General features: G+C 42.2%; 2 protein-coding genes and 1 long non-coding RNA gene across 7 annotated transcripts in view; 2 read left to right on the plus strand and 1 right to left on the minus strand.

Moving 5' to 3' along the window:
* LOC108701997 (traf2 and NCK-interacting protein kinase) overlaps positions 1-26,964 on the minus strand; it is a 1,005,599-nt gene that overhangs the window by 480,383 nt on the left and 498,252 nt on the right. The window lies entirely within an intron of this gene.
* LOC121398326 (targeting protein for Xklp2-like) lies at positions 9,589-26,938 on the plus strand. Of its 4 annotated transcripts, XM_041577466.1 has the most exons (7): positions 9,589-9,633; positions 11,240-11,355; positions 12,241-12,383; positions 13,630-13,701; positions 13,859-13,940; positions 16,135-16,248; positions 16,788-17,309. In XM_041577466.1, exons 3-7 carry the CDS (start codon positions 12,251-12,253, stop codon positions 17,017-17,019), a joined length of 633 nt encoding a protein of 210 aa, XP_041433400.1. In that variant the 5' UTR covers positions 9,589-9,633; positions 11,240-11,355; positions 12,241-12,250; the 3' UTR covers positions 17,020-17,309. The 4 variants fall into 4 exon arrangements, 3 of the variants coding, with proteins under 3 accessions (XP_041433400.1, XP_041433401.1, XP_041433399.1); XR_005964251.1 differs by lacking the exon at positions 12,241-12,383 and having other exon boundaries at positions 16,788-16,868; XM_041577467.1 differs by lacking the exons at positions 9,589-9,633; positions 11,240-11,355; positions 16,788-17,309 and adding an exon at positions 26,517-26,938 and having other exon boundaries at positions 11,831-12,383.
* LOC108705882 lies at positions 18,771-20,551 on the plus strand. Of its 2 annotated transcripts, XR_005964259.1 has the most exons (3): positions 18,773-19,262; positions 19,346-19,687; positions 19,857-20,551. It is a non-coding gene; the product is annotated as an uncharacterized LOC108705882 (long non-coding RNA). The 2 variants fall into 2 exon arrangements; XR_001933924.2 differs by having other exon boundaries at positions 18,771-19,262; positions 19,346-20,551.

Here is a 26,964-nt window from a genome sequence, read left to right on the forward strand (position 1 = left end):
GAGGTCAGGGGAGGATGGTGAAAGCAAAGATAAGGGGTGAGTTGGTGTAAAAAGTGGAGCAAGGATAAGAGTCGGGTAAGAGCAGCTGAGAGCAAGTATAAGGGTGAGAGGAGGAGTGGTGAAAAGTTAGGGTTTAGGTGGGTGAGAGGAGCATAAGAGCAAGGGTAAGCTGTGGGGTGCAGTGAGGAGGATGCAGGGTAAGGGTTTAGAAGAAGGCAACAATAATGCTAACAATTTTCAATCCATGAAACAAAGATCAATGCTCCCCACTAATCGCCTCCTACCTCCATGTGTCTTCTACTCTCATATCCACTACATCCCACCTTCCATGTCCTCCACCTCATCCACTTACGTCACATCAGTCCTCTACCTCATCCACCTACATCCACCCTCCATGTCCTCCACCTCATCCACTACATTCCCAACCTCCATGTCCTCTACCTCATCCACTACAATCCACTCCATGTCCTCCACCCTCACCACTACAATTTCCACCTCCATTCCCCACCCTCACTTCCACTACGTCTACATCCATGTCCTCTACCCTGTCCACCCTTATGGCGAGGCCATCTCAACTCCCCACTCTCTACACTCCACTCCCTACTCCCACTCACCTACTCTCTACACATACACTAATTTACTCTCCACCAAAAACCCACTCCCCACTCTCCTCGCCCCCTTTCTCTCCACTATTCCTACACAGCACAGCCGTACAGATGAATATATACAGAGCAAGGTTGGCTCTCTCTAAAAGAGAAAGGAAGAAGGTGAATTACTTCTACTGTAACTTTTAGTCATTTGTTATTAGAAGGTTTTTCATTTATTAGCATTTATTCAGCAGCTCAATTTGCACTTAAGCAATTCTGTAACTAGGTCCAAATTACCCTAGCAACCTGCGCTTTTATGTGAATAAGAGACTGGAATATGGATAGGAGAGGCCTGAATAGAAGGAATCAGTTAATAACAAAGTAACGAATAACAATAAATATAACCTACAGAGCATTGGTTTTTTAGAAGGATGTCACGCGACCCCCATTGAAAGCTGCAAAGAGGGAAAAAACCCAAATTAATTCTAAAACTATAAAAAAAAATATTGAAAACCAACTTGAAAAGTGCTAGAATTCACATTTCTATGACAATCAAAAAGAGTGAGCTGGATTAAGCGTGAACCACCCCTTTAATAAACACCACAGATTGATACAGGTTAGATCACCAAAGTACCAAAAAACTGATACAAGATGCATATCTCTATTGATGGACAGATATCGTGCTGATAATCATGTATGTCGCACTAGGTGACCTGCACATGTAAATAAAGTCCCCCGCATGACCAATATTAATAACATTGTCCCCTCTTAATATCCCATAAAAATTTCCCCCATGAATTACCCCCAACTACTCCATAAATTCCGCTGGGTCACTGAAAAATCTCTGACAAAAAAAATCTTTCTCTAAAACTTGTAGCTACTCTCTGTCTCTCCAACAGTCAACTGTACCCAACTCGTCCAACTGCATGTCTCGTTACTCAGGAGTGAAATGCTGGGTTGCCAATAGTAACAGTCCCATCACTAGAGCCCCCAAAATATATCAGAACAGTGTAAGTGAACTAATACATTAGATAAGTGTGTTTCAATTAATGAATAAAGAGAATCTACAACATACTTTTGGAACTTTTATCCCCCCGCACCACACACCCAAATGTAAAACTGTCTACTTTTCCCCTGGCATTCATTACTAATCTCTGGCTCCCATTAGGGTTGCAACCTTTTCTGGAAAAAACTACGAGCCTCCACATATTTATCTTTTATCCCTATTAATAACATTGAAGATCAATCATCATTTTTTACTCGCAGGTTGCGCAACCCTAGCGCCCATCAAGCTGAAACATGAGCTGTCCAACCTCATGTATTGTATATACATGCAACTCAAATCTCTACCATGGGCAGATTGTAGTCTGTATGTCTGTGCTTGGTACCTACACTTTGTAAGTATCCCCTGATAACATTAATAAAATTGTCCCCTAATATCCCATAGAAAAGCCCCCCCATGATATACCCCCAACTTACTCCAATAAATAGTTGCCTGGGTCACTGAAAAATCTCCTGCAAACTCTCTCTCTAAATCACTAGCTCCTCTGTCTCTCCAAATCTCCCAACTGTCACTGCTGTCTGATCCTCAGGGAGTGAAATGCTGGGGTTACTAATAGTAACAGTCCCGCCCACTAGGAGCCCAAGCATATTATTGGTTAAGAACTCAGAGGGACAGTTAAAAAAAGAGTGGATGGAAACCTAATAAATTTAGATAGCTTTGTTCAATTAATGGAATGTTAATAACTTTGTCCCCTTTAATATCCAATAGAAAAGCCCCCCATGATATACCCCTAACTTACTCCAATAAATTCCTGCCTGGGTCAGCTGAAAATTCTCTCTCTCTAAACTTGTAGCTACTCTCTGTCTCTCCAACAGTCAACTGTCCCAACTGTCACTGCTGTCTGTTACTCAGGGAGTGAAATGCTGGGGTTGCCAATAGTAACAGTCCCACACTAGGAGCCCCAAATATATCAGAACGCAGTTAAAAGAAGCAGTGTATTGAAACTTAATACATTTAGATAAGTGTGTTCAATTAATGGAATAAAGAGAATCTGCAACATACTTTTGGAACTTTTATCCCCCCCCCCCCCACACACACACACACAAATATGAAACTGTCTACTTCTCCCCGGCATTCATTCTATCTCTGGCTCCCACAAGCTGAAGCATGTAGCTGCCAACCTCTGTATTGTGTGATATACATGCCAACTCATATCTCTATCCATGGGCAGATGTTGCTGTTTAGTCTGTATGTCTGTGCTTGGTACTACACTTTGTAAATAAAGTCCCCTGATAACATTAATAACATTGTCCCCTTTAATATCTCATAGAAAAGCTCCCCCATGATATACCCCAACTTACTCCAATAAATAGCTGCCTGGGTCACTGAAAAATCTCCTGCAAACTCTCTCTCTCTAAATCACTAGCTGCTCTGTCTCTCCAAATCTCCAAACTGTCAACTGATGTCTGATCCTCAGGAAGTGAAATGCTGAGGTTGCTAATAGTAACAGTCCCGCCCACTAGGAGCCCCAAGCAGATTATTGGTTAAGAACTCAGAGGGACAGTTAAAACAAGCAGTGGATGGAAACCTATTAATTTAGGATAGCCTGTTTAATGCAATATTAATAAGATTGCTCCCCACATGATATACCCTTAAACTTACTCCAATAAATGGGCTGCCTGGGTCACTGAAAAATCTCCTGAAAACTAAATCACTAGCTGATCTGTCTCTCCCAATCTCCCAACTCTCACTGCTCACAGTGAAAAGCTGGGGTTTGCCAACCAGTAACAGTCCCGCCACTAGAGCCCCCAATCAGAAGCACAGTTAAAAGCATCAATGGCAAAAAACCTTTTGAAATGCGATGAACTAAATACAGAGAATGGGAAATATAAAAGTGGCTATAGGTATAAACTGATTGGTTTACCCAGGTGAGGTTAGAAGTCTAGAACAGGGGTTGCAGATAATTTTCTGGATGGAATTGAGCCTTCAATCCCAGTTCTGCAGGGCAGCAGTGCTCCTCATATACACTATATTCAATTCTGATTCTGATCCATGATGTCAGGGGACAGGGTTAAGCTCACAAGCAAGATATACCCCAGCTAGATGAGCTACATACTGGTATAGAAGCAAGCTATTTTCTAGGTTTGCTCATAGCGATACTTTAGACATATCATACCTCCCAACATTTGGAAATAAAAAGAGGACAAAAAAGGTTGGCGCATGTAACATGGCAAAAATTGTGTTTGACCACGCCTGTTTTTGTGGCCACGCCCCTAATTACCATGTTCATTTTACAAAATTTGCCAGGTTACGAAAGTTTCAATTTTTACAGTTATTACAGTTTTGCTAATGAAGGTGAATTGCCCTTTAAGCTGTGAGTCTAACTTTTCCCAAGGGACCTGTTATCTTATATTACAATTGCTATTTGCTTATCTAGAAATTGTTACAAAAGTATCTTATCTTCTGCTGTGGTTGTTCTGCGGCTTCTGCCAAAAGCTGATTAAGTTAGAATCTTTGTTTATTTTCTGGCTGTTCAGTGCAGAGAAAACGGGTCTTTCCAGTACAAATGAGGGACTGCAGGTTGAGCTGTCAAAAAGAGGGGACTGTCCCCTCTAAAAATGGGACATTGGGAGGTATGCATATGTAGGTGAGGTTTTTCTAAACCCCAGGGATTGAGTTGGCCAGCTAGGCTGGGTCCTTTTTTCCCAGAGTAGGGACCTTTTTCCCAGAGGGGAACTGAAAGGTTAGGCTCAAGATTAGGCAGAGTTTAGGATTAGGGAGTTGCTGGGAGTAAGAACTCCTTGCCCAGGCCATCTATAACAGCTTATAGTAACAAAGCAAATATTAATATAGCAGCAATAAAATATATCATGCAGAGTCTTGTAACAGGAACAATGGGACAGGGGCCACACTGTGCCACCTAGTGACAGTTTTAGAGCTCCTAAAGGGACATTATTGCAGTAGAACTAGAACTAAGCTGATGAAGAGAATGGATGGTATCCGGTGTGGCCAAATTGGGGTTGTTCATAGTTACATGATCATGAACTATGTATAAATATACTAGGGGGACCATACAATAAACTCTCTGATGCTTTATTCACCAGTATATCCTTCCAGCAGACACAAGGGACCCACTGAGATTAGATGAAAGGAGATTCCATCTTAACATTTGGGAAGGGTTTGTTACTGTGAGAGCTGTGAAGTTGTGGAATTCTCTCCCAGAATCAGTTGTAATGGCAGATTTATCAGATAGCTTTGAGAAAGGGTGGGATGACTTTTAAGCAAGTGAGAAAATATAAGGTTACTGACATTAGCTCAGTACAGGTTGATCCAGGGACTGGTCCGATTGCCCCCATATGTAAAAATTCACTATGTTTTCCCAGGAGCAGTAAACTCTACCTGCTGATTGGTTGCTATGGGTTACTGCCCTGGGCAAACGTAATGCCTTTTATTACATAACCCCATTGGAACCAAGAAGGAATTTAATTCTCTCTCGACTGGAAATAAAAATGGCTCTGGACATTTGGTTTTAACCTCCTTCTGGATCATGTAGCACTTAGGGAGCCTTCATCTGGTTCCTATTGTAACTGCGTTTAGCATTGGTGTTTTGAAATGTAACAAAAAAAATTGTGATTGGTCATTTTTATCACAGGCACTGATTAAACAGAGCTGGATTTCCAGTTCTCAGGCAAGAGTCTTTTTTAAGTTCTCTGCCAAACCCCTCACTCTTCTTTGTAGCTTGGGTGCCTCCCTTTCTCGGATTGCTTAGTTGATTGACAAGTCACCAAAGCTCTTTCAGCCAAAATGAAGGCGACGATTTCTGTTCCTCTAGAGGCCCCTGTTCCCATCTAACATGCTTCTCACTACATCTTTAATGCAATACAATTTGTAGTTGTTACTGTACTTCAATGAAAGCCAAGTGCAAAAATACTGCAGTACTTATCTGGGAAGCTGCAGTAGGAATCGAGATGGAGGGATCCCTAATGTGGGGGAACATCTAATGTATATGTCCATACAGCCCTTTAGCTACTTTTTAGCAACCAATAAGAAAATGGGACCATGGACCCTGGATAAAGAGAAAATCTGCATATCAGACTACTAAATGCAGGCCCCCACTTGCAATAGTTCCCCTTTAATCTTTTCTCCTGGTTTTCATAGGGTCTATCATTCATTAGGGATATGTCTTGCCCAAAATACAAGCTGCAAGTGAGACACAGGAGAGAAGCATCCAAAGAGCAACCAGTAGTAAGAGTCCATATATAAAAAAGCAATATGTGAAATCATTGCTGCTAATCAATGGAGGGAACCTGATACTCATTTAACGTCAGACAATAAATAGAAATAACATGTTAGCACTACAAATACACACAAATATGTGGATAGTAGGCACAAGTCATTTTACAGTACAATAGTTACCATCCCACCCACATAATCCACAACTGAAATACACTCAAGGCTAAGTACAGGGGACAGACCAGGGAAAGGAATCCCTTTTAATGTTGCAGGTTAAAACCAGGGCCTGATTTACTAAGTAGCACTAATTCCTCCATGTAACAGAGTTGCGTCATATACTGTCAAACCAGACAGAAGGACTTGGTTTATCTGGACAATAATGTTTAGTAGTGAAAGGCTCTGGGAGTAGAATGAGGATCTTCTGGCTTAGACCAAAGATGGGAAAGTCTGGATGTATAAAAACGGTAGGCCTTGAGAAGCGGAAGATCCTGTAGGAAAGGGGCAGGAGGAGTGGGCTAGAAGAGTAAGGAATAAATACAGTCACACATGCAGGATCTCCAGACCCTTTGTAATAAACAGCAATCCAGTCAAGCTGGGTGCTTGTCCACTGCACATTGATTTCTTTCTCTGCTGTGTATGCCAATATGGGACCCTCAATGGATCTTGGCATCTGCTGAATATCCCAGATAAGGACCTGATGATCATCGTCTGCAAAGGAAACAAGCATATTTCCTGATTGGATATCACATAACTAACAGGACACCGGCCAGTTCATGGATATACCTAATTTATATGTAATATTTTTTCAGTGGCATATAAAATACCTATAAAACCCATTTACATTACAGGTGTGCAAAATTCCAGGCCTGTGTGTGTGCTGCAAGGTGAAATGATACACGCAAACGTACACTTGGGTAATGTATTGCAGTAAAGCCCAAGTAAGAAGCTCACCTGCGATACAGTGGAAAGCAGGAAAAATGCAGCATGTTGCGTCTCAACCTGCGTTTAGCGCCTACACGCACCCTTGTGAGTACAGCCCCATTGAAAAAAACGTAATGCGTCTATTTCTGCGCTCCCCTGCGGCTGAACGCAGAAAAACAGAACACAGGGGAGCGCAGCTACAACCGCTCGTCAGTAAGAGCCCTAAGAGTTCCCCCTCCTCACCTCCATTCCATCCATGGCCATCGTTGCCAGATAGTTGGGATCTTGCTTGTTCAGCACAGTCGAAGCAACAGATTATGATGCTGGATACATTATATTATAAATACAGGAGAGCCGGAGAAAACACCGCCTGAAACTCATTCATGATATATTCCATAGATACCTTCCCATTATCTTGTGTTTCAGTCCAATAAAGTAAGGACTTCCAGTGGCGTAACTAGAGTTTGTGGGGCCCCCCTGCAGAGGAACTTTCAGGGGCCCCCCGGCGAACAACTTTTGGTGCCCTCTCCATTTATATTAATTGGTGGAAAAGCCAACAATAAATATACACTTTTTCTTTTTGAAGTAAGAATAACATATATGGAATTTATTGAAAACTAAATTAGATAAAGGAAAAACAAACTGAACAAGGGCTGAAGAGTTTGATCATTGTCTGCTAGCTAGATAATTTGGGCCCCACTTATCCTACCCATGTGCAGTTCTATGTAACATAATAAAAGAGAATCGCTGCCAGAGGGAAAAGGGAGGGGGCAGAAGGGAACGGAGAAAAATGGAACAGCTAAAACAAAGAAAAGTTATGAGAACACAAAAGAAAAACATAGACAAACATAAAATAGGGAAGCAATTCCATGTAGAATACCCTGCAGAATTCATATTAGAATGGCACAGAGGCAACTCCATGTATAATATCCCCAGAATTCATAGTAGAATGGCACAGAGGCAATTCCATGTACAATACTCCCCAGAATTTGGGGATGAAAGGCAATTCCATGTTATAATACCCCCCAGAATTCATAGTGAATGGCAAAGAGGCAATTCCATGTATAATACCCCCCAGAATTCATAGTTAGAATGGCAAAGAGCAATTCCATGTATAATACCCCCAGGAATTCATAGAAGAATGGCAAAGAGGCAATTTCATGTATAATACCACCAGGAATTCATGGTAGAATGGCACAGAGACAATTCTTTGTATAATACCCCCCAGAATTCATATTAGAATGGCACAGTGGCAATTCCATGTATAATACCCCCCAGAATTCATAGTTGAATGGCACAGAGGCAATTCCATGTATAATACCCCAGAATTCATAGTAGAATGGCACAGAGGCAATTCCATGTATAATAACCCCCATAATTCATTTTAGAATGGCACAGAGGCAATTCCATGTATAATACCCCCAGAATTCATGGTAGAATGGCAAAGAGACAATTCCACAAATACAAGAGTCCTCTGCACTCAACCCATTATCAATATATTTAAGACAAGAGACATTTTGTGCATTCTGCTACTGAAAAATGCCTTACCCTTTAAACAAAACAGGGATTGTTTGTCCATATATTGCAATATATGTAAGCTGGCCAACTACGTCAAAGTCATCCCATATCTGGCCAGTCCTACGCTCAATTTTATCTGATTCATTAAGAATTCTATTGCTTATTAAGGGAAAATGGCAAAGTGATATTCCTGATTTAGATGAAGAAAAATGGAAGGACGCTCTCAAGTTAGTCACTGAGCTATCTATCTCTATGAGGGACAGGTTTATACAAATAAAATTCTTGAATAGAGTCTATTTAACTCCCTACCGATTGGCTAAAATTTATGAAAATGTTTCAGACCTATGTTCCGACGTGGCAGAGAGGAACGGGTACCTTATTTCATGTATTTCTGGACCTGTCCGGTAATCCAGGGATTTTGGAGTGTTGTACTGTCAATTCTTGAATGAAAAACTCGCATTGCCAAGTATTCGTTCACCGGGAAAATTGTTATATTGGGAGATAACGGGTGACCTCCAGTTACGCTCCTACTCTAGACTTTGTTACCTACAGCTCTTATATTTTGCCAAGAAAGCCATATTAATGCATTGGAAGTCACTTTACCCTCCTACACTGCAATATTGGCAAAAGCTGATAAATGATTCTCTCTCAAATCAGAAACTGACCTATCTGTCAAGGGGCTGCCCTGAAAAATTTGATGCTGTCTGGGGTACCTGGTTGACAGTACAAACAGGTTAACTACAAGTATTCTAATATAATATATATGCCAGTCTGTACCTTACCTCCCCTCCCCCTTCCTTCACAACTTTCTTTTCTAATATCTATTTCTTCTCTCTCTACCTCTACTATTCATATTGTGTATGTTGAATGTTTGAAAATTTTAAAATAAAAACTTTTAAAAAAAAGAATTCTATTGCTTCATTTTACAAAGTGAAGTTTTTACTTACTAGCTGCTTTCAAAGTAAAACTCCCATACTTGGCTGCCCTTTTATTAGACACCAGTGGAATCACCTGACTATAGCTGGGAAGGGTGGGAGCTGTTTTGTCTAAAGGGTAAGGCATTTTTCAGTAGCAGTATGCACAAAATGTCTCTTGTCTTAAATATATTGATAATGGGTTGAGTGCAGAGGACTCTTGTATTTGTCTATATGTATTTTGTGGTCACAGCCTCATTGCCCCCCCGCCTAATGGTTTTAAAAAATAGTGGTGAGCACAACTTTCCCTTGTTTGTTATAGTTATACCGGAGCAGTGACCAGCTCCATGTTGTAGCTCCCACCCTTCCCAGCTATAGTCAGGTGATCCCACTGGTGTCTAATAAAAGGGCAGCCAAGTTTGGGAGTTTTACTTTGAAAGCAGCTAGTAAGTTGCAGGTAAAACTTAGTCCCTTTGTAAAATGTATAATGAAGCAATAGAATTCTTAATGAATCAGATGAAAATTGAGCACAGGACTGGCCTGATATGGGATGACTTTGACGTAGTTGGCCAGCTTAAATATATTGCAATATAAGGACAAACAATCCCTGTTTTGTTTAAAGGGTAAGGCATTTTCAGTAGCAATATGCACAAAATGTCTCTTGTCTTAAATATATTGATAATGGGTTGAGTGCAGAGGACTCTTGTAGTTGACTATATGTATTTTGTGGTCACAGCCTCATTGCACCCCCGCCTAATGGTTTTAAAAAATAGTGGTGAGCACAACTTTCCCTTGTTTGTTAAAGAGACAATTCCATGTATAACACCCCCAGAATTCACATTAGAATGGCACGGAGGCAATTCCATGTATAATACCCCCAGGAATTCATAGAAGAATCATGGCACATAGGCAATTTTATGTATAAAACCCCCAGAATTCATGTTAAAATGGCACAGAGACAATTATATGTATAATACCCCCCAGAATTCATATTAAAATGGCACAGTGGCAATTCCATGTATAATAGCCCAGAATTCATAGTAGAATGGCACAGAGGGCAATTCCATGTATAATACCCCAGAATTAATATTAGAATGGGCACAGTGGCAATTCCATGTATAATAGCCCCAGAATTCATAGTAAGAATGGCACAGAGGCAATTCCATGTATAATACCCCCAGAATTCATATTAGAATGGCAAAGAGCATCCATTTAATACCCCCAGATTTAGGCACGGGCAATTCCATATATAATACCCCCCAGAATTAATATATAGAATGCACAGAGGCAATTCCATGTATAATACCCCCCAGAATTCATATTGGAATGAAAAAGAGGCATTCCATGTATAATACCCTCAGAATTCATAGTAAAATGGCACAGAGTCAATTCCATGTATAATACCCCCAGAATTAATAGTAGAATGGCATAGTGGCAGATTCACAAATGATACCCACTGAACACTTTTTTTTTTATGTACAACTGCCTCAGCCAGTGTAGAACTGGCCCACCGGGATACCAGGAAAACTCCCGGGGGGTCCCAGGTGTTAGTGGGCCCTCTTGTTTCTAAACATTTGGCCTATTTCATGGTCATTCCCTATTTCTTTTTGGGGAAAATGCTTAATAATGGGACAATATTGTAAGTATATATAAAAGTAGGAAAATAAAGAGGTTGAGTGAGGAGAGGAGGAATAATAGATTGGAACGGTCCACTGTCTTAGGTTTTTCGGTGAGCCCAAGGTCTAAGGCTTTCTGGTGGTCCTCTGGCATCCCAGTCCGACACTGTCTTATCTACAGTTGCCCAAAGCATAGGGAGCATGTGCTGGGCCACTGACACTTCTAACAAAATCCAAGATCCCAACTTTTATCATGATCAGGATCAAAAGGAAAAAAAACAAAAACAATCTTTTAGGGTTGCAGAAACTTCCTTACTACATTTTCCCATCCTCCACAAGTAATTTTAATGTAATATAGCTCTATATACAATATAGCTAACGACCACAATCTTCTAATGAACCACAAGAGATGTTTATCCGGCTATGTAGTTGTTTTACATTTCCTAGCAACCTGTGTGCGTGCCCTCCAATTCGTCCAATTGCATCCAATCGGAGCGTTCGGTGACGTCAAGTGGGGCGATTGGTCTGTTTGACGGCGTTCTCTATTTAACCTGGTAATGAAGGTATGGAGTGTTTGTGTTATGCTGCATGGGTTGGGTTTGTTTCCTCGTCCGGGATGCTGACTATAGAAGGATGTGGGGTGCAGAGGATAGTGGGTGCTGACTGGGTCCTGTAAGGATATAGGATGCAGACTGGGTTATAGAAGGACAGTGTTGAATGGGTTATCTAAGGATATGGGATGCAGCCTGGGTTCTGTAAGGATATGGGGTTCTGACTAGGATATATATAAGGATATGGGGTGTTGACTGGGTTATATAAGGATACGGGCTGCTGACTGGGTTCTGTAAGCATATGGGATGCAGACTGGCTTATATAAGGATATGGGGTGCAGAGTGGGTTATAGAAGGATAGGGGCTGCTGACTGGGTTACATAAGGATAGTGTTGAATGGGTAATATAAGGATAGGGGGTGCTGACTTGGTTCTGTAAGAATTTGGGATGCAGACTGGGTTATATAAGTATATGGGGTGCTGAATGGGTTATTTAAGGGATAAAGGGTTGCTGCTTGGGACATATAATGATAAAGGGTGCTGACTGGGTTATATAAGGATAGTACTGACTCGGTTATATAAGGATATGGGATGCAGACTGTGTTCCGTCAGGATATGGGGTTCTGACTAGGATATATATAATGATATGGGGTGCTGACTGGGTTATATAAGCAAATGGGATGCTGACTGGAATATACAAGCATATGGGCTGCTTACTGGCATATACATAAATATGGGGTGCCGACTGGATAATACAGGGATATGGTATTCTGGGTGGGATATTTAGAGTAAACACGTACGAGGGCTATTTCAGGGATGTGTGGAGGGAATAGGAGAATTGCTGGTATAATCCCCTGTCAGTCCCAGTAATGCCCGGTTTGGCATCATCTTCTCACAGGTACAGTGCAATGGTGAGACAGTTTCCTGTAAGTGGCCCAGTTGCTATGGCAGACATGCTGGATCCCTACACCTTTGATGCCCCTTCTACATACATTAACTTTAGTTCTTTCCATGAGGATCACAATGCTGACTCCTGGTTCGGTGAGATTCCTTGGGGATCTAGAATGGGAGGGGCGTAGAGTCAAGTATTGGTTGGGAATTGGGTTGGGGGGATCTGTATATTGAATGTGATGAAGTGTTTGGCATGAGTGCTGCTGGAGGTGCAGACTATCCCCTGGGTGAGCCTTCCCCTGGCTGTTTGAGTGCACCCTTGTTTCATTCTTTGTCTGAGGGTTAGAACTCTCCGTATGGCAGCCTCTCTAGTGCCTTGACTCCTCCCTCACATTTGCATAGCTCAGATTTTCTTTGCTCAGACTCCCTGAGTTGCTTAACATTTGGGCAGGCTCCCTACACCAACATACTTATATGTTGTAAGGAGGGACTCTGTATTGTAGATCCTTTTAGCTGTTAACTCCTGTGTGTGCCATGTCCTTTGTTTCTGATTTCCAGTGCCCACGTGTGCCCTTTATTTTCTAATAGGAGCATTGCTAGGTGCATAGCTGTACCTTTCTCTCTACCTAAACACATCTGGGCCCTTCATCTCATTCTGGAGCTTCCTCTCTTCTGCCATTTTCATTTGTACATTTAGGCCCTCTTGATCTCTGTTGGTTTTCTCTAATAATCCCCACTTGCTCTACCCCACTCTCCAATCATTCTGCTCTTTCCATGTCTTCTCTTTACAGTACTGCTGCCTGCATATAGGACTTACTTGTGTAGGAAGGGCTACCAATACAAAAATAGCCCTGAACCAAGAAATTAAGTTTAAAAAAAACTGACACAGCCATTGAGAAATTATCTTCATTCAGTTGATGATGCCTTCCAAGGTTGTTTCCATGTCCTACAGCGTGGGACTGGGAACATCTACTCTATAGTCTGCCCATTCTGATTGGTTACCAAGGATATAAGGGTCACCCCTAATGTCTTTATTGTAACCTAGCTCCAAATGCATGATGTAATTGAGTGTCAGTGGCATGGGCTCCAGGGCTACTTCACTAATAGTAGTTGTCTGACTTTTAGGTTCAAGCCCCACTTGGAGGTCAGGGCCCTTTGGAAATAAGATTTGATATATAAAACATTGGTGAATTGGGCATTCGCCCATAGTTCCAGCAACATAAGTGCTCACTTCCAGACCCCACTCTCTGATCTTCTAGATATTCCTGGAAGTTTAACATAAAATCAAATGGGCATTCACCCCCTAACTGGACATCTATCCAAGTGGCTTGGTGGACTTGGCCTGAGGACCAGTTTATACCACATATGTAATCTGTTGCCAATTTTTGTTCTGCAGACAGAGTGACCAATGCACTTAAGACTCCCCCAAACCAGAGGCCACGCTTTGAAACTTCTGCTGTGAATTCTGGTAAGTGACAAATAAATGTGTTTCTGCTGGGAGTGTAAGGGACCCCAATGCTGATACAGTGCAGCATGAATATATTAGCATGTTCTAAAGAAGCAGCCTTACAATTGGCAGGGGGCATTAGGCTGCTCCAGTTAAACAAGTCTGTTTCCTTTAACAGAACACAAGCGCAAGGTGTTGACAACCCTTTCAAAGGAGGCAGTCTCCAAGAGTACTACACATTTTTGTGATGTGAAATCTCCGTAAGTTTTTTTTTTTTTTGGGCTTGGGGACAATGCTGTATACCTGTGTCACAGTAGTTTGCTTTATCTGTCATATTTTACAGATTCATTAGAAACACTAGACACTGGATGAATAGAATAAGCAGCAGATGTTTTTGATCTTGATTAAGATTATAAGACTACACCTGTTTAAAGGAACAGTAACATCAAAAAAGTGTTTTAAAGTAATACAAATATAATGCAGTGTTGCCCTGCACTGGTAACACTGCTGTGTTTGCTTCAGAACCACTACTATAGTTTATATAAATTAGGGAGGCACCAAATCCAGGATTGAGTTTGGGATTCGGCCTTTTTCAGCAGGATTCGTATTCGGCCGAATCTATCGCGAAGGATTTGGGGGTTCGGCCGAATCCAAAATAGTGGATTCGGTGCATCCCTAATACAAATAAGCTGCTGTGTAGCAATGGGGGAGTAACCTGAGAAAAGGCTCAGGTTACACAACAGATAGCAAATATACTCTGTAGAACAGGGTCAGCAACCTTTACTATCAAAAGAGCCATTTTGCCCCCTCTTCCACTAAAGAAAAATAGTCTGGAGCCGCAAAACATAACACAGTTTATAAACTTTTAAAAGTTGTAACCTTTTTTTTAATGTTAACTGTTACAACAACAGAATACAACAAACAGAAGTGCAGTGTTTATGTGTAGGCCTACTTTGAAATAAATTAAACACTGAATAGCCCTATTAAATGCTACTGTTCTCATCTGTTTAATGTGACTTCTGTTTCTGAAGCTCCATTATGATTTTCCCTCTGTTGTCTTGCGTGTCTTGTCTTGAGTGTGTGACCGTGGTAAGGACCATGATGAATCATATTGCTGCGGCTCGGTCTTGCCTGTCACTCCTGGGACGTCTGTACAGCCCTCGCACCTGCTGGCGGCTTCCTGCTAGGTGGCACTTGCTTACCTCAGCTAGACTAATAGCACTGGGCTCTTATAGTAGCAAAGTAAAAAAACAAAAAAACAAAAAAGAAAATAAAAGCAGTCCTTACAAGGACTATTGGGTTATTACAGCAGTCAGCAGATGAGATCAGAAGCAGTGCCCACAGCAGCTACATACAGAGCACTGCAGTAGAAGGTAGATTACTAGTCAGCAAAGCTAACTAACCTAAACTCACTGTCCCTCAAATCCCTGCAGAGTTCTGTCCCTACAATACAGAGCAGTATCAAGTAGATTACTAGCCAGCAAAGTTAATCAACTGTCCCTCAAATCACTAACAGCTCTCTCCCTACACTAGCTCTTCCAAGCACACACAGGCAGAATGAAAAAACGCTGCAGGGCTTCAGTTTATATATGGAAGGGGGAGTGGTCCAGGGGTGTGGGGGTGGTCCAGGAGGGAGAGCTTCCTGATTGGCTGCCATGTATCTGCTGGTCTGGGGTGAGAGGGCAAAAATAAGCGCCAGCTAAGGCGAACCCAAATTGGCGAACGTCGCGCGACGTTCGCGAACATTCGGCGGACGCGAACGGCCGATGTTCGCGCGAATTAGTTCGCGGGCGAACAGTCCGCGACATCCCTAATAAAGAGCCGCATGAGGCTCCGGAGCCTGGGGTTGCCTACCCCTGCTGTAGAACATAATGGTGTTATCTGTTATCCACTATTTAACCTGTGCCATATAGCCTTTTTTCAATCTCCACCCTTGCTTTACAGCAGTTAGTTTATATAAACTATAGTAGTGTTTCTGAAGCAAACAGATCAGTTTTACCAGTGCAGGGCAACAGTACACGATATTTTCATTACTTTAAAACACTTACATTTTTTGGTGTTACTTAAAGGCCTACATTTCAAACACTTAAAGTGTTCCTGCACTAAAAAGATTATACAATGAGAAGCAGTGGGTACTGGCACACAAGCACTTCTCATTTTGCTGCTCCTTCTGTTGTTTACTTCTCTTTTAAAGGACTAATTTTCCTTTGGCGTTTTCTCTGCTTTTTTTAACACACTCCCTCTTCGTATAGGTTCTGCTATGCCATTATTTATCCATCTGTACCCTATTTTTTTTCCTTTAGATAAAGCAGCATTTTTACATATATTTTGTTTTATGTTTTGAAACCTGTAATGTTTAAGGGGTTAAGTTTCCTTTCAATACAGTGAAATCCGATTTCTGCTATGCCATGTTATCTTGCTTTTCTCACCTATCCTCATTTCTCCCTCCAACAGATCAACCAGGCTCATGTCCAGGAAGCATCGGGAAAAGCTTCTCATAAAAATGAGAGAGTCAGATCTTGAGAATGAGCCACCACAGGCTGACTCCCCGCTGTGCAAACTAAAGGGGTATGTATGGCTACTGAAACTTCATCAGCCCCAGTGACTGAACACTTTCCTTCCTGCTGAAGTCTGTAGAAATGATTTGTTACCATTCTCTGCTGGGGCCCAGTAACTCAACCTGCTCAGGAAAGAATATCTGTCTCATGCATGTATGGTGCGGTGGGGGTTTAATGCTCAGCAAAGCTACAAACCACTGATATCAAGATCCATATTGCCCTTTTATGGGAAAAGGCTGCTGGGCTGTTAACTTGGATGCAAATAAAGAATCGCCCTTTTGAAAGGCTCATGTGAGTCACAGCCTTGTCTATCTATATTACCCTAAATACATCCATATATCTTCTCTGATCCTATTATACCTTTGTGGAGAATATATTACAGCTGTGTCCATCCAAGTTGAGGGGAACATTAGTTCAGCACTGCTCCTGACTACATGATTATTACTGTAAAATAACCAACAAGTTGTACAGTGCTGGAGCCTAATGGATTGGTCCCCAGTAGATATGTGTCATTGCCTATTTACATATGTCATACAAGTTTCTTTTCAGGAGTAGGAATGTGCTGGTGAAGCCTAAAATTGCAGAACAGCAAGAGCTTGAGAAGATACAAGAACTTCAAAAGAATCTCAACGAAAATGAGCATTCCATGAAAGCTGCCATAACTAGAGCAGGTGTGTGTACCTGTTGGTGGGAGCGACTATATTTTCCTGACTGTGTACAAAATAAGATATACCCTCATACTGTACTCAGAACATTCCTTTTGTATTTATACATATGGTAGGGAGGAGCCATATTTCTTCTCATTTGACCAATGCTGTCTAACTGGTGTAATCCCCCTGTATTGTTCACATCTGTAACACCTCTATTGTTCACAGCCCGGTACTGTTCACACCTGTACAGCCCTGCACTGTTCACATCTCATTCAAACTGCTGGAGGGCCACCAGTACTGTGAAGCACAGTATGAACTGTTCATTTTAAAGTGGTCCTGATAGGTTTCTGTCTCCTGCAGTATTCTGCCTTCCCCATGCTCCCTGTGTCTGCCATACTCTTCATGCTCTATGATCCTTGTGTGTGCCATACTCTGCCTGCCCCATGCTCCCTGTGTGTGCCATACTCTGCCTGCCCTATGTTCCCTGTGTGTGCCATACTCTGCCTGCCCCATGCTCCCTGTGTGTGCCATACTCTGCCTGCCCTATGCTACTTGTGGGACATGAGCCTGGTAGCATTTGTTCTGGGGGTTTGTTAGCATTTGGAAGTTATTAAGGGCCCCTAAGGTATTTAATCATGTACTGTGTTATCCACAGGGGAGGAGGCATATGGATTTAAGGGTATGTCTTAAAATGACTTTAATGTTTCACATATTCGTGATGAGTGATATCCCTTCAGTGAGCACCAATCGTTTGTTTTTTTGTTCTTTGATGTGCTACCACCCTGAACTTGGATGTGGTCTTAAAAATTCTTGTGGTAACATGGGTGTGATTTAAAGTGGATATGGATTAAACACTGGTAAAACTTAGGGCCTCTGTACCACAGTGTTTTAGACAGTACAATATGAGGGTATAACTAATTGGCTCTGTGTCTATTGCATGGCTTAACCCCCCCCCCTTCTGTGTCTCAGGTCAGTCTTTGAATAATGGTGACCCTCCAGTCACAAAACCAGTGGATTTTCTGTGTAAAACCAATGATCAACTCTAAGAATAAAAACTCTGAACCAACATGGCTTAAATATAAGGGGATGTATAAGTGTGGGAGGACTAGATGTAAAACATGCAGCTATGTTAAATCATCAAAAACTTTTACTAGCTCAGCAACAGGATTACCTTATAACATTAATCAGTATTTCAACTGCACATCCAAGGGAATAGTGTATCTAATCTCTTGCGCATGTAGTGCTCAATACGTTGGGAAAACGACACGGATGGCTAGTACTAGATTTTTAGAACATATATCTGCCGTAGATAGGAAGGACCTAAAATCAGCGGTTGCGAAACACATAATAGAAAAACATGACGGGGCTATACAGGTCTTTTTCCAGGTAATTGATAAACCACGGAAGGAAGTGAGAGGAGGTGACTATGAGTATAGACTGGGAAGATTGGAAGCCTCTTGGATTTACCATCTAAAAACCACTGAGACTCATGGAGGTCTTAATAGGGACTGTGAATTCTCCTGTTTTTGTGACTAATTTGATCTACGCTGTCACGGATGCTATATACATATATATCTACATATATATATTTTTTTCATATAGATATACATTTTTTTCATTCATTCATTTTTTCATTTTTTTTCATATTTATTTACTTATACATATATATATATATTTTTTTCCCTTTAAATATCCGTGGCCGTATACCTCTATATTTGCGATGTATTATATATTATATGGATTATTCTTCTAAACTGTAGCATTAGGATTATCAAGATTACTATTATATAAATGTGATTTTTTCATTTCCATGTACTCTATTTTAGATGATACTAATGAACTTTTCCTTCAACTATTGTATTTCATTGTAACTTCCTATTATCTTTCTACGTTTTTATTAAGATCACTATACATATTCTTTCACGCATAAGTTATGGGTAACAATATATATTTTCCATCCATATAAGAGATAAAATACTTCATGTGTCTATGGTGGGAATTTTGTATATAAATTTCATTCCTAACACCCGTGACCCACGATAGTTTTTATATGGGAGGTAATGAGTTAATGATTTTAATCAGGTGTGGAATGTCTAGATATGTAGAGTTAAGGGAGGAGGGGCCCCGTGCTTCTGAGGAAGTGGCGTGAGGCCACGAAACGCGTTAAGCGTGGGGCTATGTTTTCTGGTTTGCTCTTCATGATTTTATGATTTCTCAATAAACTTGGACTTTTTATATGACCCGAAATGCTGCCTGGTGCTCCATGATTTTGGTGCTCAATGATCAACTTGAGCATGGTTCCAATCAACCTGAGAGAAATGACTGTAACATGGTGAAATTTGTTGCATCACTAAGGAGACACGAACCGCCATCGGTGAGTTTAGCAGTGGGGGGGGGGTTATCATTGGATTTGTTGTGTGGGAGCACAAATGTAATTTACTTGGGCTGTACCCACAGGTTCAGATTCCTAAATGAGGATACACAATCCCAAAACCCTTCAACCCGTCACAGGGAAAAAAACGAAAGCGTGAGGAGGCTTTGGAATCCAGTGCTGAAAAGGTTATATCTTTCTCCAAAAGAACTCCCGCACCTTATTGCCTGCATGGCCACCAGAGGGAGCTCGAGGAAGAGGAGGTGCCTGTTATCAAAGCCACTCGTACGCCACACTACAGGGTCCTATTTAAACCCAAACTTTTAGAAAAGAGACAAGTGGATGTTTGTCCCTTTTCCTTCTTTGAGCAGGACAAGGAGCGGCAGCTGCAGAAAGAGAAGCGATTGGATGAACTTCGCAAAGTGGAAGTGAGTATGGCAAAATAGGGGTGGGATATTCTCACCACAGGGCAGAAATAGGAACATATGTACAGCTGAGTGGTGTGGGTGATGGGCACAGGGTAGATACAGGCATCCATATTACAGTGCAGTGTGGGTATCATACTTGCAAAGCTCAACTCTGGATCTTTTCCTTGAGGTCTATAAATTCAAGGCTCAGCCTCTGCCACCATTCTATCACATCACCCCCTTTAAGAAGAAGGTGAGGTTGCCAAGCCAGAAGGAGCGATTTGAGCTGGAGACATACAATGTGGAGTCAAGTCCTACTTAACCATCCCAACATCCCCAAGCTTCTCAGGCAGGTTTAAGTGCTGATGCAGCTGATGTTCCTGTGTTACCGCCAAATCGAAATTTTCTGGTAGTTGATGCCCTTTTCAAGCCCTGGACTATACACATCCTAATGAACAAACATATGTCCGGTAAATAGTAGCGTGAATACAGAGGCATGTTTTTGCCCTGGGGGGGTGTTATGTAAATACTTAATGGTAGGGATGCAACAAATCCACTATTTGGGATTCTGCCCAATGCCTGGTGAAAGATTTGACCAAATACCGAACCAAATCCTAATTTGCATATGCAAATTAGAATCAGGGAAGGAAAAAGAGGAAAACAGATCATCTTCTGTGACGATTTCCCTACCCGTCCTAAATTTATATATGCAAATTAGGATTTGGGTTCGGCCAGGCACAAGGATTCGGCCGAGTCCTGCTGAAAATCCTGGTCAAATCCCGAACCGAATCCTGGATTCGCTGCATCCCTAATTAATGGCCTATTATGCCTTGTAAAAACGGTAAATAAGATAAATATACCTTGTAATAAAATTTAAGTGAACTATTTTCTTGATTCTGTCTGGTACCTTCCATCAGGCTATTGCACATGTTGCCATTTTAGTCATGCAACGTCCAAGGGGCTTGTATGTTCCGCTGCAGCAAGAGGTCAACCATCTTCTCCACTGATCGGCAGTGTTGCATCCAGTAAGAGCCAAAGAGTTTGGATTTCTAGACTTGACTCCAAAACGGCACATTGAAGAGAATTTGGATGCAGATTTTTCTCCAAATTGGCTAGCAGTCAGGTGTCACTCGGGCAAAGGTTTTTTTCAACCACTCCCAATCCTTGGTTGCTATGTAATACTGACCCTGAACTGTTTATTTGTACAATTGTGTACTGAGGATTTCATGTCATTATACTGAGGCAATTTTGGCAATTCTGCTACGTTTCCATGTAAATTGTTATTATATGGCACAATCACCTGTCACTGCTGAGGTCAGAGCAACAGTAGTTTATGGAATGACTAAATAACCAGCACAGTGTCCAGCAAAATAGAGGCAATGGATAGAACAGGGCATGGGCAAAAAGCTGCAGAGGCCGCATCCTAAGTCCAAAGCAGCTGGAAGGTGTGTGGGACCCCTGATTGGGGCAATCTTCTGGGACAGAGGGTCGTCCGTCACCCTTGGAGATGTATGTACAATATCAGTATTTCCCTGTTAATAAGAGACTGGTTACACAGATCCTGATGGGAGCTGCTACTAGTTATGCAGAGCCCTTGCAGACAAATGGAGTCTGCTCCTGTATGAATACACTATATATTATAATGACGAGTCCCCCGCAACTGCATGAGGAGCTGAGGCTACCGAGGATTATTCAAGTAGGGAATGCATATCTTCTCTATGGACAGCTGAAATATCTCAAGTGGTTTCAAATTAAAGTATAAGAGCTCCCAGTAAGACGCCAATATTATTCTAGCCTCCATTGTGCTTCACTTGTGTGCAGTCTCTAATCCCACGGGGAACTAATCTGTAAATAAATCTCGGGGTGATGGGCAACTGTACATTCCCAGACGATGGACTCCAATCAGGGGTCCCACACACATTCCAGCTGCTTGTCATTTCTGATGCAACCTCTTTTAGCCTGCCCAAGCCCTGAGTTCAATCCATTGCCCCTTTTCCTGGGCACTTGTACTGGTTAGTTAGTCCCCACACAAACTACTTGTGCTCTTATCTCTGCTCCAGTTAAACAACAGTGACAGGCAATCAGTTGCACTATATTGGTGAGGGGTGGATAAGGAGAGTGGAACAAGACCTGTTTACTAGAAAAAAAATAGCCAAATCATCAAAATGGCTCCATTGTGTTTGCCATGAAATGCTCCGTAGTTAGGGTTGCCACCTGGCCGGTAAAAATGATGCTTGATGCCAAAGTTATTTATAGGAAAAAACGAGAAAAAATAGGAAGGGCGGTATTTTTTTTCCAGAAAAGGTGGCAACCCTATCCGTAGTATTTATCCTATGGGCCGAATGATGGGTTCAGGGTACAAATATCACATTAAGCAACTGAACTGCAGCCTTGTGCCTTTATATTGTCACAGAACCCCTCGAATATCCTTATAATTTACAGTAGGGTGTTACATTATCCCTATGAGTGATACTCGGATTTCCCAGTGCAACTCCACCTCTGCGTATTAATAGGCTTCATAGGGAAGTTGTTTGTCTAATACAGCAGGTATGGATAAATTATTTATTTGCCCTCAGGAAATGCCCCATAGCATAAAGAGGAAAGTGTAAATCTTTATTGGTAATGTAGAGAGCACAAAGGCCAACACAGCCACTGGTCTGATCGTTATCCACACACAGTCTAGTTACTAAAAACGTTCATATCAGTATATGTTATGAGAATCAATATTGCAGCGTATAGGAAAAAAGTGCACCCCCCCATCAGAATTGTGTGCGAATGTCCATTTAGTAGAATTGGGACCAGACAAGTGATACGAGGGAATCAGGGATGTATCAGTCTGTCTCTCCCTGGAAGGAAACTGTGCCGGGAGGGTGAGAGAGAGGCCCGACTATCCCAATGGGAACCCCCATACTGATCACCCCTAAAGTGCCTGTGAATTAGTCGGCCTTACAATAACAGCACAGACTACACAGTTACTACAACTGCTAACGATTTATAAAGCTCAATCTTATTCTGCACCTTTGCACAAATTGGGTTCTAATCTAAGTATATCCCAGAAGCCTCTGAGACAATTTATTTTCTTGCAGTATATTTCTTGCTAGCTGGGGGTACCAATTTAGAAGTGACACAATTGCAGACCCCACAAGCAGAGAACCCGTGCTCAGCTGGAGACTTTCTTGCAGCTGCAGAACAGAAACTATCAGGGTCACACTCATTGAACATTTGGGTACGGCAGCAGTGGGTCACAGGATACAACAAGTTTAGCTCTGTTCATTAAGCTTTGCACGGTTAAAGTAGACCCTACAGTTGGGGAACCAGGAGTTCAAATTTAGAATCTGTTAAATCACTATACATGGAGATGTGCCAGGGGTTACACTGGACGCAGAGATTGGAGGAACCAGCAGGAGATTACAGAATATAGCAGATCTATGTACATCGGACTGCACCAGGGTTCAATAATACAGTTGCAGAATATTCCAAAATGTACTCAGAATTCTAGATAGCAGGCAAAGCTGATATCCATCCACTGGTAATTCCTCTACATTAGGCAGCAGTCTGCTCAGTTCTGTTTTCACCTGGATTGAATTAGATGCTTTTCTTGACACTTCATGGTGCTTTGTGTGTGCAACAAGTGCCTTGCTTTACTTCACCCTGCAAGGTGCCCCCCCCCCACCTTCTGTGGTACCGAGGTCAAAAATGTTACTGGCCTATGTGGTGGAGGGCTGATAATATGTCAGTGTTGACCACTCCCCTTTTAAACCACACCCACAGTAAACCACACCCATGTTACCACAAGAACGTTTAAGATCATATCCACATTAACGTTGGTAGCACCAAAAATCCAAATGGTTGGTGCTCACTGCGCTGGAGAGGCATTATGGTGTAATGCAAGACAGTTCCTATCCTCTGAAAGGACCATCCCTGTAGTGGAAAAAAAATGATAATTTGGTAGTGAGCTGGTTTCTAAGGAAATGACCTAGTAACCTCTAGTGGTGTTTGATGAAGTACAAGGAAAAGATAGAAATGAGTCCAATCTCTAAAGATAAAGCTAAACACTGTCCAATAAAAAGACCCTCAAGGTAAGTCTGGATCCTAACAAGGGATAGAATCGAGTTTTCTAAGAGAAAGAAACCCCACCAAATAGTTAATACTGTATCTATACCAAGTTAACTCAAACCTTAAATTGCAAAACTCAGGTAATTAATATTGATAATAATAATTAATAAAGAGGTGCTGTCTAATAGCTTAAGTAAAGTGCTAGTGCAAATAAATAGTGTGAAATCAATCAGCCACAAAGACTGATGATAAAAAATAATTTATTACTGCTAAATCAAAAGGGTATATTAACCCACCAATAGATTCCAATACCACCCCTTAATCAATAAATTCATTCATTAATTAATTAGTAAGGGGCAATTATTCAAATAGAATTAGCAAATTAATATTGCAATTAAGTTCCACCAGTAAAGTGCAGTGCAATAAATAGGCTAAAAAATGAGACTTGGTTAATTAATTAACTAGTTAAAAAGGAGTAATTAAAAATTGACCAAAAATTCCATATGGGTTAAAAAGTCATCCGTTCACAATCCATAGATAGAGTTCATAGAAAATTGAAAATATAGAGGGTGGAGTTGTCCCAAAATCTAACTGCCTATTTTTGTTTTTAAGGCCTGGGACACCACAAAGTAAAGGCAGGACAGGGTAACCGGAGCTGTGGCCTTGTAACTTAACTTGCCCTATCAATTAAAAGAGGCTAAATAGCCCTAAAAAGCCACAAACCCACGGCCCCTTAGAACAGAAGGAAGATGGAAGAGGTGGTAAGACAAGAGGATTAAACCAGCCCACATCAAATATATTGTAACCAGTTTTTTTTCCTTAAGGGAAATATTTCTTCCGAATATTATCTTTTCAATTTTCAAAAGAACGCACAGAACATTCCTTCTCTGGGAACTGCCATATTGTTTCCCTTAGACACAGTACACATTGGGGTTCCCTATACACATGACTCATTATGTACCTTCCTGAGGATGAGGGGGAATCTGACAGAGAAACCAGTATTCACATAAAAGAGGAGAGGGCTGCTCAAAGGTGGGGGGCTGGTGGAAAAGCAGAGAGGATAGTGGGAGGAAAAGGCAATCAAGCGAAAGCAGCAGGGACAGTCCTTCCATACCGAAACCAGAGGAGAGTGAGAGGCACAGGCGGCAATGCAGGAGAGGTATCCAGGGGCGGCAAAAAGCCGCTCCTTGTACCTTTAAGAGCCGAATTTCCAGTTTTTAAACCAGAAATTCGGCATTACTATTGTGAAAGAGCGCAATTGCGCTTGTCTCAATAGTGGTCCTGCCAGCGAGGGGGGCGGCATTGAAGGAACCGCCTCAGGCGGTGCATTAATTAGAATCTGCGCTGGAGAGGCATTATGATCCTTCTGCTATGGCATCATCATACCCTCACCAGCTGCACTATGTGGGCATGCCCCGGCAATATCTACATCCAAGGGCTATGGTAAGCAATGTCTCGCAGGCTAATTGCCAACTCTTTAAGGGCTACCATCCTTACTCATGGTAAAGGCTTAGGGACAGTCCATTTACTGGAAAATAAAAAGCTTAAATAACAGCGTTCTAACCCTGCCTGCATATCTGGGCAGGCTCACTTACGGTCAGTTCTCTCAGTGCACACGGGGAGGGGGGAGAGGGGCTGTGCCCCCCCCTCTAGCAACTGTGTAGCCTCAAGCGATTGATTAGTCCAACCTATTATGTTAATGACTGAAAGGGAAACTGCTCAGCTTGCTAGATAGGCTAATGTGAGCCTTTTACAGTATGCACTGCTTTTAGCACTTAAAAGGGAAGTAAACCCCTTATTAAAAAACCCTACTCCCCTACCCTACATAGGCTCATCTACATCCCCCCCCCAACCTAGCTGCTACCCTGGGCAAATGCCCCTAAGTTTTCTTCTTCTTCGGTCTTCATTGGGTCTTCTTCTGGCACTTCGGCAATTTCCGTGACTTTCGGCACATGCACAGCTGACAAAAACCCGAAGACTGCTCCAACTGCGCATGCGCCGATACGGAACTTGCTTTCCGATGAATACCAAAGAGAAGAAGATGGCTGCCATGAACTCCGATGCTGTGAATCTGCACTAAGGGGTAAGTAAAAAGTTAGGGGCATTTGCCCTGGGGTAGCAGCTAGGCTGGGGGGGGACGAGGGACGGGGGTCTATGTAGGGTAGGGTCGGCCCCAGGGATGCATGTGCCTCTGAGGAGTTCGTAGCCTGGTCTTGGTTATGGAGCACTTCGATTTCCAGAACTGCAACTTGGAGATCCTGTACAGCAAACCCAAAGCTACAGAACTCAGATAGAGCAGAACCGGGAACCTCCTCTTTACTATACAGACGTTGATGTTATATGGTTGGAGAGCTGAGGTAAAGATGCCCCACTTACCATCCCCGGTGCTGTGTTCCTGAAGCATCGAACAGTAACCCAGCCAATTTCAGACATTCCCAGGGTCCCCATATCCCACCCCACTTTGCCAGAATGAGCACCCCATCACAGGAGGGTGAGTGTCTGTACCCCCAAGGACAATACCCCATGGGGTACATGCCCCAGATGAGACCTGGCCTCCCAGATGGTAGGATTATCCCTCCGGAAACTTTCTCTTTCCCATTTAAATTTGAGCAGCCATCCTCCAAGGCCCCGACACTTTGCACTGCCTATGGACCCTCGCATGGTGAGACCACCAGACTCAGTGTATAATGGGAGGATACGTTTGGCTCCATGATGGACAGTCTGGAGATGGTAGCCATGCAGAGACTTTCATCCCTTGCTGGTCCTCCAAGCTCTGCTTACCCCTCACCTCTAGGGCCCACACCCTATCCACCTCCTGGGGCACCTGGAACAACAAATGGGGGAAGACATTTACCAACCCCTTGCCTTGGATAGAACGCATATAGCTGTTCCAGGAGAGAAAGGTAGGTATTACTTGTGCCTGGCCCATTCTCTATTCATATCTACTTTCAATTAGAGCAATAGAGCTAGATCAACTTGCAGCCAATCAGAGCCCGGAGATTAGAATTCTGGCAAATATAACCTATTAGAGTTGCTAATCATTATATTTGTGTTTTATTTGCAGCTTTGTCACCATGGGAATCCCAAACTCAAGGCTCCTCCCATGCAAACCCTTCCGCTGAGAGCTGTGAAGATATGGAATTCTCTCCCTGAATCAGTTGTACAGGCTGATACATTAGATAGCTTTTAAGAAGGGGTTGGATGGCTTTTTAGCAAGTAAGGGAATACACAGTTATGGAAAA

The sequence above is a fragment of the Xenopus laevis genome, chromosome 9_10L (genome assembly GCF_017654675.1).
Source record: "Xenopus laevis strain J_2021 chromosome 9_10L, Xenopus_laevis_v10.1, whole genome shotgun sequence".
NCBI classification, from domain to species: domain Eukaryota; kingdom Metazoa; phylum Chordata; class Amphibia; order Anura; family Pipidae; genus Xenopus; species Xenopus laevis.

What these genes read in the sequence shown, in the direction of transcription:
- LOC121398326 (XM_041577465.1), top strand. Translation starts at nt 12,212, where the DNA reads ATGCCCGGTTTGGCATCATCTTCTCACAGGTACAGTGCAATGGTGAGA. An exon ending in AACTTCTGCTGTGAATTCTG is followed by an intron (nt 13,702 to 13,858) that starts GTAAGTGACAAA and finishes TTCCTTTAACAG; the next exon opens with AACACAAGCGCAAGGTGTTG. An exon ending in TTTTGTGATGTGAAATCTCC is followed by an intron (nt 13,941 to 16,134) that starts GTAAGTTTTTTT and finishes TCCCTCCAACAG; the next exon opens with ATCAACCAGGCTCATGTCCA.